This window comes from Pan paniscus, chromosome 7 (assembly GCF_029289425.2).
Source record: "Pan paniscus chromosome 7, NHGRI_mPanPan1-v2.0_pri, whole genome shotgun sequence".
Classification (NCBI taxonomy): domain Eukaryota; kingdom Metazoa; phylum Chordata; class Mammalia; order Primates; family Hominidae; genus Pan; species Pan paniscus.
Genome location: NC_073256.2, coordinates 81,352,826 through 81,366,844, shown reverse-complemented (window position 1 = coordinate 81,366,844; position 14,019 = coordinate 81,352,826). Strand labels below are relative to the sequence as shown.

At 43.2% G+C, this 14,019-nt stretch overlaps 1 protein-coding gene across 2 annotated transcripts in view; it reads left to right on the top strand.

Moving 5' to 3' along the window:
- ARMC1 (armadillo repeat containing 1) overlaps nucleotides 1-14,019 on the top strand; it is a 33,421-nt gene that overhangs the window by 3,531 nt on the left and 15,871 nt on the right. Inside the window, exons 2-3 of one of the 2 annotated variants that reach the window (XM_003831377.5) lie at nucleotides 4,865-5,082; nucleotides 9,960-10,051. In XM_003831377.5, the coding sequence (XP_003831425.2) occupies nucleotides 4,900-5,082; nucleotides 9,960-10,051 (275 nt within the window). In that variant the 5' untranslated portion in view covers nucleotides 4,865-4,899. Of the gene's footprint in view, nucleotides 1-4,864; nucleotides 5,083-9,959; nucleotides 10,052-14,019 lie in introns of those variants that run through there. The other variant, XM_008956735.4, reaches the window with a different exon arrangement.

Genomic DNA, 14,019 nt, shown 5'->3' with positions numbered 1-14,019 from the left:
CGGCCTCCCAAATTTTATTATTATTATTATTTTGAGATGAGCTGTCACTCTGTCGAGCTCCCAGGCTCAGGTGATCCTCCCACCTCAGCTTTTGTATTTTTAGTAGAGATGGGGTTTTGCCATGTTGCCCAGGCTGGTCTTGAACTTCTAGGCTCAAGAGATCCACCCCACTGGGCCTCCCAAAGTGCTTGGATTACCGGCCTGAGCCATGGTACCTGGCCATCTTACAGAGTTTTAGAGCTTAGCATTTTATTCATATGTTCATAGCCATGTTTAAAAGAGATGCATTTATACAGCAGCATAAAGTTTTAGTGGCTCTGCCACTGCCATCCAGCCTGGGCAACAGAGCGAGACCCTATCTTAAAAATAAAATAAAAATTATTTTGCACTTTGCCAAATTGGGCATATAGTGGGTAGGATAGACTGAATCCTAAAATATTCATTTAAAATCATTTTTTCCAACCTATGAAGATAGACTTTTTTTTTTTTTTTAAGAGGCAGGGTCTTGCTATGTTGTCCATGCTGTAGTAAAGTGGCTGTTCACAGGCAAGATCATAGCACACTGTAGACTTGAACTCTGGCCTCAACCAGTCTCCTGCCTCAGCCTCCCGAGTTACTGCATCCAGCAAAGGCAGACATTTTTATCAAACAGCTTGAGTGTGTGAAGTTGATGAAATTAACACAGAAACATAATATGTATCTAATACATGATTGGGGTTAGAGTTGTAACTTTCGTTTATCTGTTTTCAGTTTCCTAACTGTTCTATTGCTATCTCATAAAATCTGCTTTGTGAATGCTGCAATCCACAGAAATATTGATCATTTAACAGAATTCAAGCAATGGCCAGGCGTGGTGGCTCACGCCTGTAATCCCAGCACTTTGGGAGGCCGAGGAGGGTGGATCACCTGAGGTCAGGAGTTCAAGACCAGCCTGGCCAACACGGCGAAACCCCGTCTCTACTAAAAATAAAAAATTAGCCGGGCATGGTGGCAGGCACCTGTAGTCCCAGCTACTTGGGAGGTTGAGGCAGGAGAATTGCTTGAACCTGAGAGGCAGAGGTTGTGATAAGCCGAAATCGTACCACGCCACTCCAGCCTGGGTGACAGAGTGAGACCCTGTTCCCCCCCAAAAATTCAAGCAATGTGGTAGTTAGAAATGGATGTCAGAGTAACTTGATATCATCAAGAATATCAAGGTAAGAAAAATGAGTCTTAACTGTGAGGAGTTCTCTCCTGAAGTTTTACATAAAACCCTTCTAATTTGAGGGACAAATCACAGCTTCTGTCAGCTTTTCTTGCCTTCCTTTAAATGCCATGGGAAATGCAGTGACCACAGTTTCTGCCTCTGTTATACAGTAAACCCATGACATTGTCTGATTCAACCAAGCATGAATCGAAAATACTGTACAATATTCTCAGGATTTGAAACCTGTGGATACAGAGCACCAACTGCATTAGCTAAGGTCTTTGATGGATCCTGTGCAGATGCTGATTTGAGCCCAATCCTTATCAGTGCTCTTTGAAGACTGGAAGGTTTTTTGTTTGTGTTTTTTTTTTTAGACGGAGTCTGGCACTGTTGCCCAGGCTGGAGTGCAATGGCACTATCTCGGCTCACTGCAACCTCCGCCTCCCGGGTTCAAGCGATTCTCCTGCCTCAGCTTCCCAAGTAGCTGAGATTACAGGCACCTACCACCATGCCCAGCTAATTTTTGTATTTTTAGTAGAGACGGAGTTTCACCATGCTGGCCAGGCTGGTCGCAAACTCCTGACCTCAGGCGATCCGGCTGCATTGGCCTCCCAAAGTGTTGGGATTACAGGCGTGAGCCACTGCGCCTGGCCGAAGATTGGAAGTTTTAGTTGTTTTGATTTTTGTTCATCCCAAAGGAACAGGAAAGCTATGTAACTTTTTTTCAGTATAGTTCCTACTGAATAGTTATCTAATGGCTCCTTGAATGAGAATGGAACTCTTCAGTGTCAAGGCCAGCGTTGTATGCAAAAGGCCAACACCCAGAGTGTTTGGTTCTTTTTTCCCTGATTTATTTTAAAACATTTTATTGTAAATTGGTAATTTATAGTTGTATATATTTATGGGGTACAAAATGATGTTATGATTCATGAATATAAAGTGGAGCAATTAAATCAAGCTAGTTAACATATCTATCACCTTATACTTATTTTTTGTGGTGAGACCACTTGAAATTTACTCACAGCGATTTTTTTCTGTTTTGCTTTTGAGACAGAGTCTAGCTCTGTCACCCAGGCTGGAGTGCAGTGGCACAATCTCGGCTCACTGCGACCTCCACCTCCCGAGTTCAAGCAGTTCTCTGGCCTCAGCCTCCCAAGTAGCTGGGATTCCAGGTTTGCACCACCATGCCCGGCTAATTTTTGTATTTTTAGTAGAGATGACGTTTCACCATATTGGTCAGGCTGGTCTCAAACTCCTGACTTCAGGTGATCCACCCGCCTTGTCCTCCCAAAGTGCTGGGATTACAGGCATAAGTCACCACCCCTGGCAACTCATAGCCATTTTAAGACCGAGAATATACTGTTTTGTTTTGATTTTTTTTTTTTTTTGAGACGGAGTCTTGCTCTGTTGCCCAGGCTGGAGTGCAGTGGTACAATCTCGGCTCACTGTAACCTCCATCTCCCAAGTTCAAGCGATTCTCCTGCCTCAGCCTTTCGAGTAGCTGGGATTACAGGCGCCCGCCAGCACGCCCAGCTAATTTTTGTACTTTTAGTAGAGACGGGGTTTCACCACGATGGTCAGGCTGGTCTTGAACTCCTGACCTCATGATCCGCCTGCCTTGGCCTCCCAAAGTGCTGGGATTATAGGTGTGAGCCACCGCGCCCATCTGGAATACACTATTATTAACTATATTCACCATCTTGTGCAATAGATGTCAAAAAAACCCTCACTTATTCCTACTACGACTTTATATCCCTTGATCCTCATCTCCTCATTTTGCCTATCCGCCAGCCTTTTACCACCATTCTGTTCTCTGCTGCTGAGTTCTATTGTTTTAGATTCAACAGTTAAGCAACAACATGCAGCATTTCTCTTTCTGTGCCTAGTTTACTTCATTTAGCACAATGTTCTCCAGTTCTGTCCATGTTGTCACAAGTGACAGAATTTCCTTCTTTTTTAAGGGTGAATAGTATTCCATTGTGTCATTGTGTATGTATATCACATTTTCTTTCTTTTTTTTGAGATGGAGTCTCGCCCTGTCATCCAGGCTGTAGTGCAATGGCGCAATCTCGGCTCACTGCAACCTCTGCTTCCCAGGTTCAGTCAGTTCTCCCTGCCTCAGCCTCCTGAGTAGCTGAGATTACAGGCACCCACCACCAAGCCCAGCTAATTTTTGTATTTTTAGTAGAGACAGGGTTTCACCATGTTGACCAGGCTGGTCTTGAACTCCTGACACCGGCCGATATGCTGATTTTTTTTGTTTGCTTGTTTTGAGACAGAGTTTTGCTCATGCAGTGGCACAATCTCAGCTCACTGCAATCTCCGCCTCCTGGCTTTAATAAATTCTCCTGCCTCAGCCTCCCGAGTAGCTAGGATTACAGGTGTGTGCCACCATGCCCGGCTAATTTTGTATTTTTAGTAGAGACGGGGTTTCACCATGTTGGCCAGGCTGATCTCGAACTCCTGACCTCAGGAGATCTGCCTGCCTCGGCCTCCCAAAGTGCTGGGATTACAGGCATGAGCCACCATGCCGGGCCAAAATACTGATTTTAAAACGAAAGTATGAGGCTGGACACGGTGGCTCATGCCTGTAATCCCAGCATTTTGGGAGGCCAAGGCGGGCAGATCATTTAAGGTTAGGAGTTTGAGACCATCCTGACCAACATGGTGAAACCTAGTCTCTACTAAAAATACAAAAAAAAAAAAAAAAAAAAAAAAAATTAGCCGGGCGTGGCTAGGAGGCTGAGGCAGAAGAATTTCTTGAACCGGGAGGCGGAGGTTGTAGTGAGCTGAGGTTGTGCCACTGCATTCCAGCCTGGGTGACAGAATGCGACTCTGTCTTGGAGAAAACAAACAAAACAAACAAGGAAAACAAAGTATGCAAAGTGGAAAGACTGCTGATGAGTTTAGGAAATAGTAAATAATATTTTAGGCCAGTTCTATGCTAACTAGATTTTGTGATGCGGGGCAAATTATTGAACCTCTCTATGACTAGCTCCTCATCTGGCAAATGAATTATGTCAAATTCTACTTCATTCTTCCTATTTTTGCTTTTCTGTTAGGCAGTAGAATATGGCATAATCAGATGGACAGATGTATTTAGATTCAGTGTAGATTCACTATGATCTTTCACACTCTACTGGCCTGAGCCACAGGCTAAATACCTTTCCTGTCTTCTTGATTTACAGACTTCTGCCTCCTTTTTCCAAGGGCATTTTATTCTTTGTAGACAGAGTATGCTAGGTTTTTGTTCATTGATGAATAAGAAAGCTGTAAACTAGCCACTTTTCCCTCAGGCACTTGTTTTAGGACTAGAAATAGTCTAGAGGATAAAAAGCACTGGTAATATTAACAGTTTTAGAAGTATAGCAAAGCTTACTAGCTTGAACTGTAAAGATCTTTATTGTGATTTTATTGTTAAAATATGTATGCTAAAACATAATTTATTGGAATATTGAGGATAACATATGTTCTTTAAACATTGTGCACACAAATTTTTTCAGTCGTCTTATGTTCATTTTACTTTTCTCAAACTGTACAGTTGCCGATTTCTAAGTTTTTATGTGATTTAGTTTTAGTTACCTGATTCTTTCTAAAGGTGTTGTAATCCTGGTTATTTCACAAGTGCTATAATATACCTCAGCAGCCTAGAACTAATTCTGCAAACCTTTTCTACAGAATTTAAGATTTTATTCATGTGCATGGCATAGAAGATGAATTCTTCCACTTCCACCATGAGTGAAGAGCCTGACGCTCTATCGGTAGTTAACCAGTTACGGGATCTAGCAGCAGATCCGTTAAACAGAAGAGCCATCGTCCAGGATCAGGGATGTCTGCCTGGCCTTATTTTATTTATGGACCATCCCAACCCTCCAGTCGTCCACTCCGCTTTGCTTGTAAGTTGCCTTTAGTAATTTCAATCTCTGTTTTATTTTTGCAGTTAAGGTGAGAATTTGGAAAAAGTGCTAGATGACAAGGTAAAAAAACAGAAAGAGAGCAATTAGTTGTTTGTATTTATGTATGTACAAACATATGTATGTGTGGTCTGTGGTCTGTTTACACCAGTGGTAACATGCTACATTGTTTTTATTCTTTATTTTTTTTTTTTTTGAGTCATCTAGGCCTGGAGTACACTGTGGCAGGATCTTAGTTCACTGCAATCTCCACCTCCTGGGCTTAAACCATCTCCCCCACCTCAGCCTCCCAAGTAGCTGGGATGATAGGCACACACCACCATGCCAGCCAAATTTTTGATATTTTGTAGAGATAGGGTTTCGCCATGTTGGCCAGGCTCAAACTCCTGAGCTCAAGTGATCCTTCCACTTTGGCCTCCCAAAGTGTTGGAATTACAGCTGTGAGTCACCATGGCCAGCCTTGTTTTTATTCTTTTATACAAATTGTTGCATACTCCATGCATGGAATGTCCTACCACTTCCTTTTCATTTAACAATCTTGAGGATTGGATCATATCATACACAGAGACACTCAAAGAGGCACTTATTTTGTTTTTATTTTATAACAGCTTTTTAAGATGTAAGCACACAGCATCATATAATTCACTCATTTAAAGTATACAATTAAGTGATTTTAGTATATTCACAGAGTTGTGTGTCACCATCACCACAACTTTTTATTTTTATTTATTATAAGTAAATTTTTTTTTTTTTTTTTTTTTTTAGTAGAGATAGGATGTAGCTATGTTAACTAGGCTAGTCTCAAACTCCTGGCCTCAAGTGATTCTTTTACCTCGAGCTCTCAAAGTGCTTAGATTACAGATGTGAGCCACTGTGCCCGGCCCACCACAACTTTTTATCTATTGCTTCCCAGACCCCAACACTCCCTGTCCCTAAGCAACTACTAATCTACTTTTTGTATGTCTATATTTGCCTGTTCTGGCAAAAATGCCTATATATTTTGCATATAAATAGGGCCAGACGTGGTGGCTCACTCCTGTAATCCTAGCACTTTGGGAGGCCGAGGTGGGTGGATCACCTGAGGTCAGGAGTTTGACACCAGCTTGGCCAACGTAGTGAAACCCTGTCTGTACTAAAAATACAAAACAATTAGCCGGGCGTGGTGGTGGGTGCCTGAAATCCCAGCTACTCAGGAGGCTGAGGCAGGAGAATCCCTTGAACCCAGGAGGCAGAGGTTGCAGTGAGCCAAGATTGTGCCATTGCACTCGAGCCTGGGCAACAAGAGCGAAACTCCGTCTCAAAAAAAAAAAAAAAAAAAAAGTTGTTAAAAAAATTAATGTTTTGGAAATTTTATCTGTTGCCCTTTACTTAAGGACTCATGATGATTCCCCATTTAGTCTAATTTCACAAGTTTGTACAGAAGGCATATAGACTTTTCCTTTTGGAAAAAAATTTCTATTTTGCCTTTACAGAATGAAGTTTAGCAGTCAAAAAAGACATTGGTATAAGAGAACAGTAGTAACAAATGGGAAAAATGGCACAGCCCCCAGTCTGGGTTCAATTTCAATAAGAAATGCAAGAAGGATGAGAAGAAAGAGGGGGTTGATCTATAGATAGGTACTTGGGGCTAAAGGAAGTAAGTCTTTTTTTTTTTTAAATAGACTAGAATATGTCTAAGTTCAGAGGGCAAGGGCTACTAGAATGGGAGAGGTTTGAGGGGAAGGCTCTCATAATTGCAGAAAATAGGAAAGATTTGCTAACTGAGGAGAATGATAAAGTTGTTCAGCAGTGTTGAGGGCTGATTAGTTTGGTAATACTGAATCGATATGATTCAGGCCTGCTGTAGGCTCAGAGAGCCCAGTACTTGGATTTGTCCAGAGTTGTTACTTGGCCAGGTTAAGTTGGGCAGAATGATTGTGCAAGGGAGTTTAGGATCTTGGCAGGATTGGTTGAAATGATATACAGTAGATACTAGGCTGAATAGGAAGGGAAGTATAAAGTCATGGAGGGACAGAGCTAAGGAGAGGGATCAGTGAGTGAAAGTTCCCAAGAGGCTGAAGAAAAGATTTTTTTGTTGTTGTTTTTGAGACAGAGTTTTTGCTCTTGCCGCCCAGGCTGGAGAGCAATGGCACAATCTTGGCTCACTGCAACCTCCACCTCCTGGGTTCAAGCGATTCTCCTGCCTCAGCCTTCTGAGTAGCTAGAATTACAGGCCCGCACCATCACATGTGGCTAATTTTTGTATTTTTAGTAGAGACGGTTTTTCACCATGTTGGCCAGGCTAGTCTCGAACTCATGACCTCAGGTGATCTGCCTGTCTTGGCCTCTCAAAGTGCTGAAATTACAGGTGTGAGCCACCATGCCTGGCCATTGGGTGTGTTGTTTTTATGATTTCCTTTTTTCGTCACTGTTAGCTTATTAGTATACACTTTTGTTTTTATTTTAATTTATTTAGTGGTTGCTGTAGGTTTTACAATATGCGTCTTTAACTTCTTACAGCCTACCTTTAAATGAATCATACCCTTAACATGTAGTGTAAGAGTCACACAAGAGTATATTTCCATTTCTTTCTCCCATCTTTTGTGCTATTTTTGTCATACATTTTACTTCTACATATGTTTAAAAACCTACAGTGTATATATTTTTGCCTTAAACAGTCAATGATCTTTTAAAGAGATTAAAAATTTTTAAATGTCTTTTTTTTTTTTTTTTTTTGAGATGGAGTCTTGCTCTGTCACCTAGGCTGGAGTGCAGTGGCGCAATCTTAGCTCACTGCAACCTCTGCCTCCCGGGTTCAAATGATTCTTCTGCCTCAGCCTCCCTAGCAGCTGAGATTACAGGTGCATGTCAGCATGCCTGGCTAATTTTTGTATTTTTAGTAGAGACGGGGTTTCGCCATGTTGGCCAGGCTGGTCTTGAACTCCTGAGTTCAGGTGATCTGCCCCCCTCAGCTTCCCAAGGTACTGAGATTATAGGCGTGAGCCACCATGCCTAGCAAAAAAAGGTCTTTTATATTTACCTTCATTTTTACATTTCTGGTGTTGTTTATTCCCCAATATAGATTCATTTTTGTTTTTTGGGTTTTGTTTTCATTTTTGTTTTGAAACAGGGTCTTGGCTGGGTGTGGTGGCTCATGCCTGTAATCCAAGCACTTTGGGAGGCCGAGGCAGGTGGATCACCTGAGGTCAGGAGTTCAAGACCAGCCTGGCCAACATGGCAAAAACCCATCATTACTAAAAATACAAAAATTAGCCAGACGTGGTGGCTGGCACCTATAATCCCAGCTACTCAGGAGGCTGAGGCAAGAGAATCGCTTGAACCCGAGGGGTGGAGGTTGCAGTAGGCTGAGTTTGTGCCACTTCACTCCAGCCTGGGCGAAAGCACAAAAACTCCATCACACCAAAAAAAAAAAAAAAAAAAAAAAAAAAAAAAGATTTTACTTTGTTGTCTTCTGGCATGTATGGTTTCTAATAAGAAAACTACCGTAATTCTTGTTCTTACCTTATATAATGCCTTTTTCTGGCTTCTTCTGGAACTTTATTAGTGATTTTCAGCAAATAATTATGATGTCTTTGATATGGATGGTGGTTTTTTTTGGTTGTTTTGTTTTTGAGATGCAGTCTTGCTCTGTCGCCCAGGCTGGAGTGCAGTGTGTGATCTCGGCTCACTGCAACCTCCGCCTCCTGGGTTCAAGTGATTCTCCTGCCTCAGTCTCCCGAGTAGCTGGGATTACAGGTGCGTGCCATCATGCCCGGCTAATTTTTGTATTTTTAGTAAAAACGGGGTTTTGCCATGTTGGCCAGGCTGGTCTCGAACTCCTGACCTTAAGTGATCGGCCTGCCTTGGCCTCCCAAAGTGCTGGGATTACAGCCGTGAGCCACTCAGCGCCCAGCATTTTTTTTTTTTTTTTTTTGAGACGGAGTCTTGCTCTGTCGCCCAGGCTGGAGTGCGGCAGCACGATCTCGGCTCACTGCAACCTCCGCCTCCCCGGTTCAAGCAATTCTCCTGCCTCAGCCTCCTGAGTAGCTGGGATTACAGGCACCTGCCACCATGCCCAGCTAATTTTTGTATTTTTAGTAGAGATGGGGTTTCACCATGTTGGTCAGGCTGGTCTCGAACCCCTGACCTCGTGACCCACCCGCCTTGGCCTCCTAAAGTGCTGAGATTACAGGCGTGAGCCACTGCGCCCAGCCTTTTTTTTTTTTTTTTTTTTTGAGATGGAGTCTCGCTGTTGCCATGCTGGAGTGCAGTGGCGTGATCTCAGCTCACTGCAACCTCCGCCTCCCGTGTTCAAGCAATTCTCCTCCCTCAGCCTTCCAAGTAGCTGGGACTACAGGCACATGCTACCACATCCAGCTAATTTTTGTATTTTTAGTAGAGGTGAGGTTTCACCATGTTGGCCAGGATGGTCTTGATCTGCCCACCTCAGCCTCCCAAAGTGCTGGGATTATAGGTGTGAGCCACTGCGCCCACGTCGTTCCCCCCACCCCCAACCTTTTTTTTGAGGCACAGTAACTCTGTCATTCAGGTTGGAGTGCAATGGCGCAATCACAGCTCACTTCCCCACTAAATGGAATATAGTTTCATCCCTGTGAAGTGGTGAAAGTAAAACCAGAACAACCTAATTTTGACCTTGTGACTAAGTTAGGAACCTTCATTTCGAAGAGTAGATCAGCTACTACAGCTCAAAGGATCATTTCTTCCCTAGGGAATAATTCTGAATCATCTCATTTAAAGGATTTTATTCTAAAAACAAAAACCTATTTTCTCCTTTTTTGTTTTCTTGCAGTAAATTAGTAGTAGTTTCAATTTTGAATAGTCTGGACAGACGAATTAACTTATTACTTCTTCTGCTGTAGGCTCTTCGATACTTGGCAGAATGCCGTGCAAACAGAGAAAAGATGAAAGGAGAACTGGGTATGATGTTGAGCTTACAAAATGTTATACAGAAGTAAGTACAATAGACAGTGTCTCATTTATTTATATACTTACTTATATTACTTACTTACAGGGCCTCACTATGTTGCCCATGCTGGGTTCAAGCGATCCTTCCACCTTGGCTTTCCAAAGTGCTGGAATTATAGGCATGATTACTACTATTATTGGAATACTATGTTTTAATGTCCTGTAGTTAACTGTTTTTAATCATTTAGCTGGCTGAGGGAGGAGAACCGCTGGAACCCCGGAGGTGGAGGTTGCGATGCGCCGAGATCGTGCCATTGCGCTCTAGCCTGGGCGACAGAGCAAGATTCCATCTCAAAAAAAAAAAAAAAATTTCAATTTTAGGTAGAGAAAAATTACAAATTAGTCACGAAGTAATTTATTACTGTAGGAAAATGGTAAAACTGTGGAACTATAAAATAAGAAAGTTAAGATGGTGCTGGTAGAGGCATTTAATATTTCATACATGCTGGGCATGGTGGCTCATGCCTGAAATCCCAGCAGTTTGGGAGGCCAAGGCAGACGGATCACTTGTGGCCAGGAGTTCAAGACCAGCCTGGCCAACGTGGTGAAATCTCGTTTCTAGTAAAAATACAAAAATTAGCCTGGTGTGGTGGCACGTGCCTGTAATCCCAGCTACTCGGGAGGCTGAGGCAGGAGAATCACTTGAACCTGGGAGGTGGAGATTGCAGTGAGGTGAGATCCCACCACTGCACTCTAGCCTGGGCAACAGAGCGAGACTGTGTCTCAAAAAATAAAATTTATATAACCATTGTTGCTGATCTCTCATCTGTAACTGCTTTGTTTATCTAAGTAGACAGAAGCTTGTGTGACTCTGTAATATAGTTTTGTAGTAAATTCTTAAGTTTATAATTAAAATAGTGCGAGTAGCCTCAGTAGCTATACTGGCAATCATAAGCATGCTTACCCCCACTTTGCACATTGTTAATATGAATATGAATACTTGGCTATTTCTCCCCTCATCCTGTTGCTGCTAATGTGGAAGCCACTAGAACTGGTTTATAAGAGAATTAAGCCCTAAAGCCCTAAGGAATCCATTGGATATAATGGATTATCTTCTGTGCAATGTATCTGGAATGGTTTCAGCTCTATACTATCCTTGGAGTAATTGAGAAAATAATAACTCTGGGTTTTTTTGTTTGTTTGGTTAGTTTTTTGAGACAGGGTCTCACTCTGTTGCTGAGGCTAGAGTGCAGTGGTATGATCATGGCTCACTGCAGCCTCAACCTCCCAAGCTCCAGCTATTCTCCCACCTCATCCTCCCAAGTAGCTGGGACTACAGACATGTGCCATTATACCTGGCTAATTTTTAAATTATTTTGTAGAGACATGGTCTCACTATGTTGCCTAGGCTGCTATCCTGGGATCAAGCAATCCTTCTGCCTCAGCCTCCCAAAGTGCTGGAATTACAGGCATGAGCCATCACACCCTGCCCAGATAGTTGTGTGTGTGTTTTTTTTTTTTTTTTAAATGGAACTAAATTCTTTTACAGGACCTCAGTTCAGAAAGGATGCTAGAGAAGTGATTAGTCAGAGGGATAGAAGCAGTGATTAACCAGGAAGAGGAGCGCTGGCTTAAGGATGACAACAGAAGCATCTTCCTTTTTTTTCTGAAACGGGTCTAGTATGGTAATCAATAGCAACATGTGGCAATTTAAATTAATTAAAATTAATGGCAGGGAGTGGTGGCTCACACCTGTAATCCCAGCACTTTGGGAGACAGGTGGATCACCTGAGGTAGGGAGTTCGAGGCCAGCCTGGCCAACATGGTGAAACCCCATCTCTACCAAAAATATAAAAATTAGCCAGGTGTGGTGGCGGGCACCTGTACTCCCAGCTACTCAGGAGGCTGAAGCAGGAGAATCGCTTGAACTCGGGAGGCAGAGGTTGCAGTGAGCCAAGATCGCACCACTGCACTCTAGCCTGGGCGACAGAATGAGATTCCCTCTCAAAAAAAAAAAAATAATAATAATAATAATAATAATTAATTAAAATTAAAAACTCAGCTCCTCAGTCACATTTGCCATATTCCAAGTGTTTAGTCATGTGGCTAGTGACACTATTTCCATCATCTCAGAAAGTTCTGATGTAGAGTGCTGCTCTAAAATTTTTCTTTTCTTGTCTTTTTTTTTTTGAGACCAGGTCTCAATATGTCACCTTGGCTGGTACGATGTTAGCTCAGTGCAACCTCTGCCTCATGGGCTCAAGTAATCCTCCTGCCTTAGCCTCCTGAGCAGCAGGGACTTAGGCCATCATGTCCTGCTAATTTTTTTTTTTTTTTTGAGTCTCATCCTGTTGCCCAGGCTGGAGTGCAATGGCGCGATCTTGGTTCACTGCAACCTCTGCCTCCTGGGCTCCAGCAGTTCTCCTGCCTCAGCCTCCCAAGTACCTGGGATTACAGGCACCCACCACCATGCCCGGCTAATTTTTGTGCTTTTAGTAGAGACAGGATTTGACCATGTTGGCCAGGCTGATTTTGAACTCCTGACCTCAGGTGATCCGCCCGTCTCAGCCTCCCAAAGTACTGGGATTACAGGCGTGAGTCACTGCGCCTGGCCTAATTTTTGTATTTTTTTGTAGAGATGGGGTCTCCACATGTTGCCTAGACTGGTTTCGAACTCCTGGACTCAAGTGATCCTCCTATCTCGGCCTCCCAACATGCTGGGATTACAGGTGTGAGCCGCCATGCCCAGCTGCTCGAAAATTTCTTTTTTTTTCTTTTTGAGACAAAGTCTCACTCTCACCCAGGCTTGAGTGCAATGTCTGTGATCTCAGCTCACTGCAATCTCTTCCTCCCGGTTTTAAGCGATTCTCCTGTCTCAGCCTTCTGAGTACCTGGGACTACATGTGTGTGACACTGCACCCGTCTAATTTTTGCATTTTTAGTAGAGACGGAGTCTCACCATATTGGCCAGGCTGGTCTCGAACTCGTGGCCTCAGGTGATCCACCTGCACTCGGCCTCTCTATAAGTGCTGGGATTACAGGGGTGAATCACCACCCCTGGCCTGCTCTAAAATTTCTTTGCTTAACTGCCTCTAGGGCTTTTTTTGTTTTGGATTATTTTTGTTTCATGGACTATTTTCCTAACAGATTTTACTGGCGAATTACTAAGTCAAAGATGTAAATATCTTTGTCTTTGTATCCCTGTTTTCAAATGATACCTATGATGCTTTTACCAGCAGTTGCCTTTTTCTGTCTGTTTGTTTTTTGTGAGATGGAGTCTCGCTCTGTAGCCCAGGCTGTAGTGCAGTGGCGCGATCTCGGCTCACTGCAACCTCCGCCTCCCGGGTTCAAGCGATTCTCCTGCCTCAGTCTCCCAAGAATCTGGGACCACAGGTACGTGCCACCACGCCCGGCTAATTTTTTGTATTTTTAGTAGAAATGGGGTTTCACTGCATTAGTCAGGATGGTCTCGGTCTCCTGACCTCATGATCCGCCCACCTCGGCCTCCCAACCTCATGATCCGCCCACCTCGGCCTCCCAAAGTGCTGGGATTACAGGTGTAAACCACCGCCCCGACCCGACAGTTACCTTTTTATTAGATTTTTCCAAACATTGGGATAGTTTCTTGACATCATAGTTCTCCTTCCCTGTTTAATTTGAAATCAACTTTAAAAACAATTTAAATGTCTGTGTTGAGACTGTTAGAAAATGGATGGTTTGGGTGGGGACATAATTCCACTGAAATTGATGTGGAAAACTTTTCACTTGGAGTTTTCTGGTGAGACACTTTACATTAGGTTCTTTTTTTTTTTTTTTTTTTTTTTGAGACTGAGTCTCACCCTGTCACCCAGGCTGTAATGCAGTGGCCCAATCTTGGCTCACTGCAAGCTCTGCCTCCCGGGTTCAGGCCATTCTCCTGCCTCGGCCTCCCGAGTAGCTGGGACTACAGGCGCCCGCCACCACGCCCGGCTAATTTTTTGTATTTTTAGTAGAGATGGGGTTTCACCGTGTTAG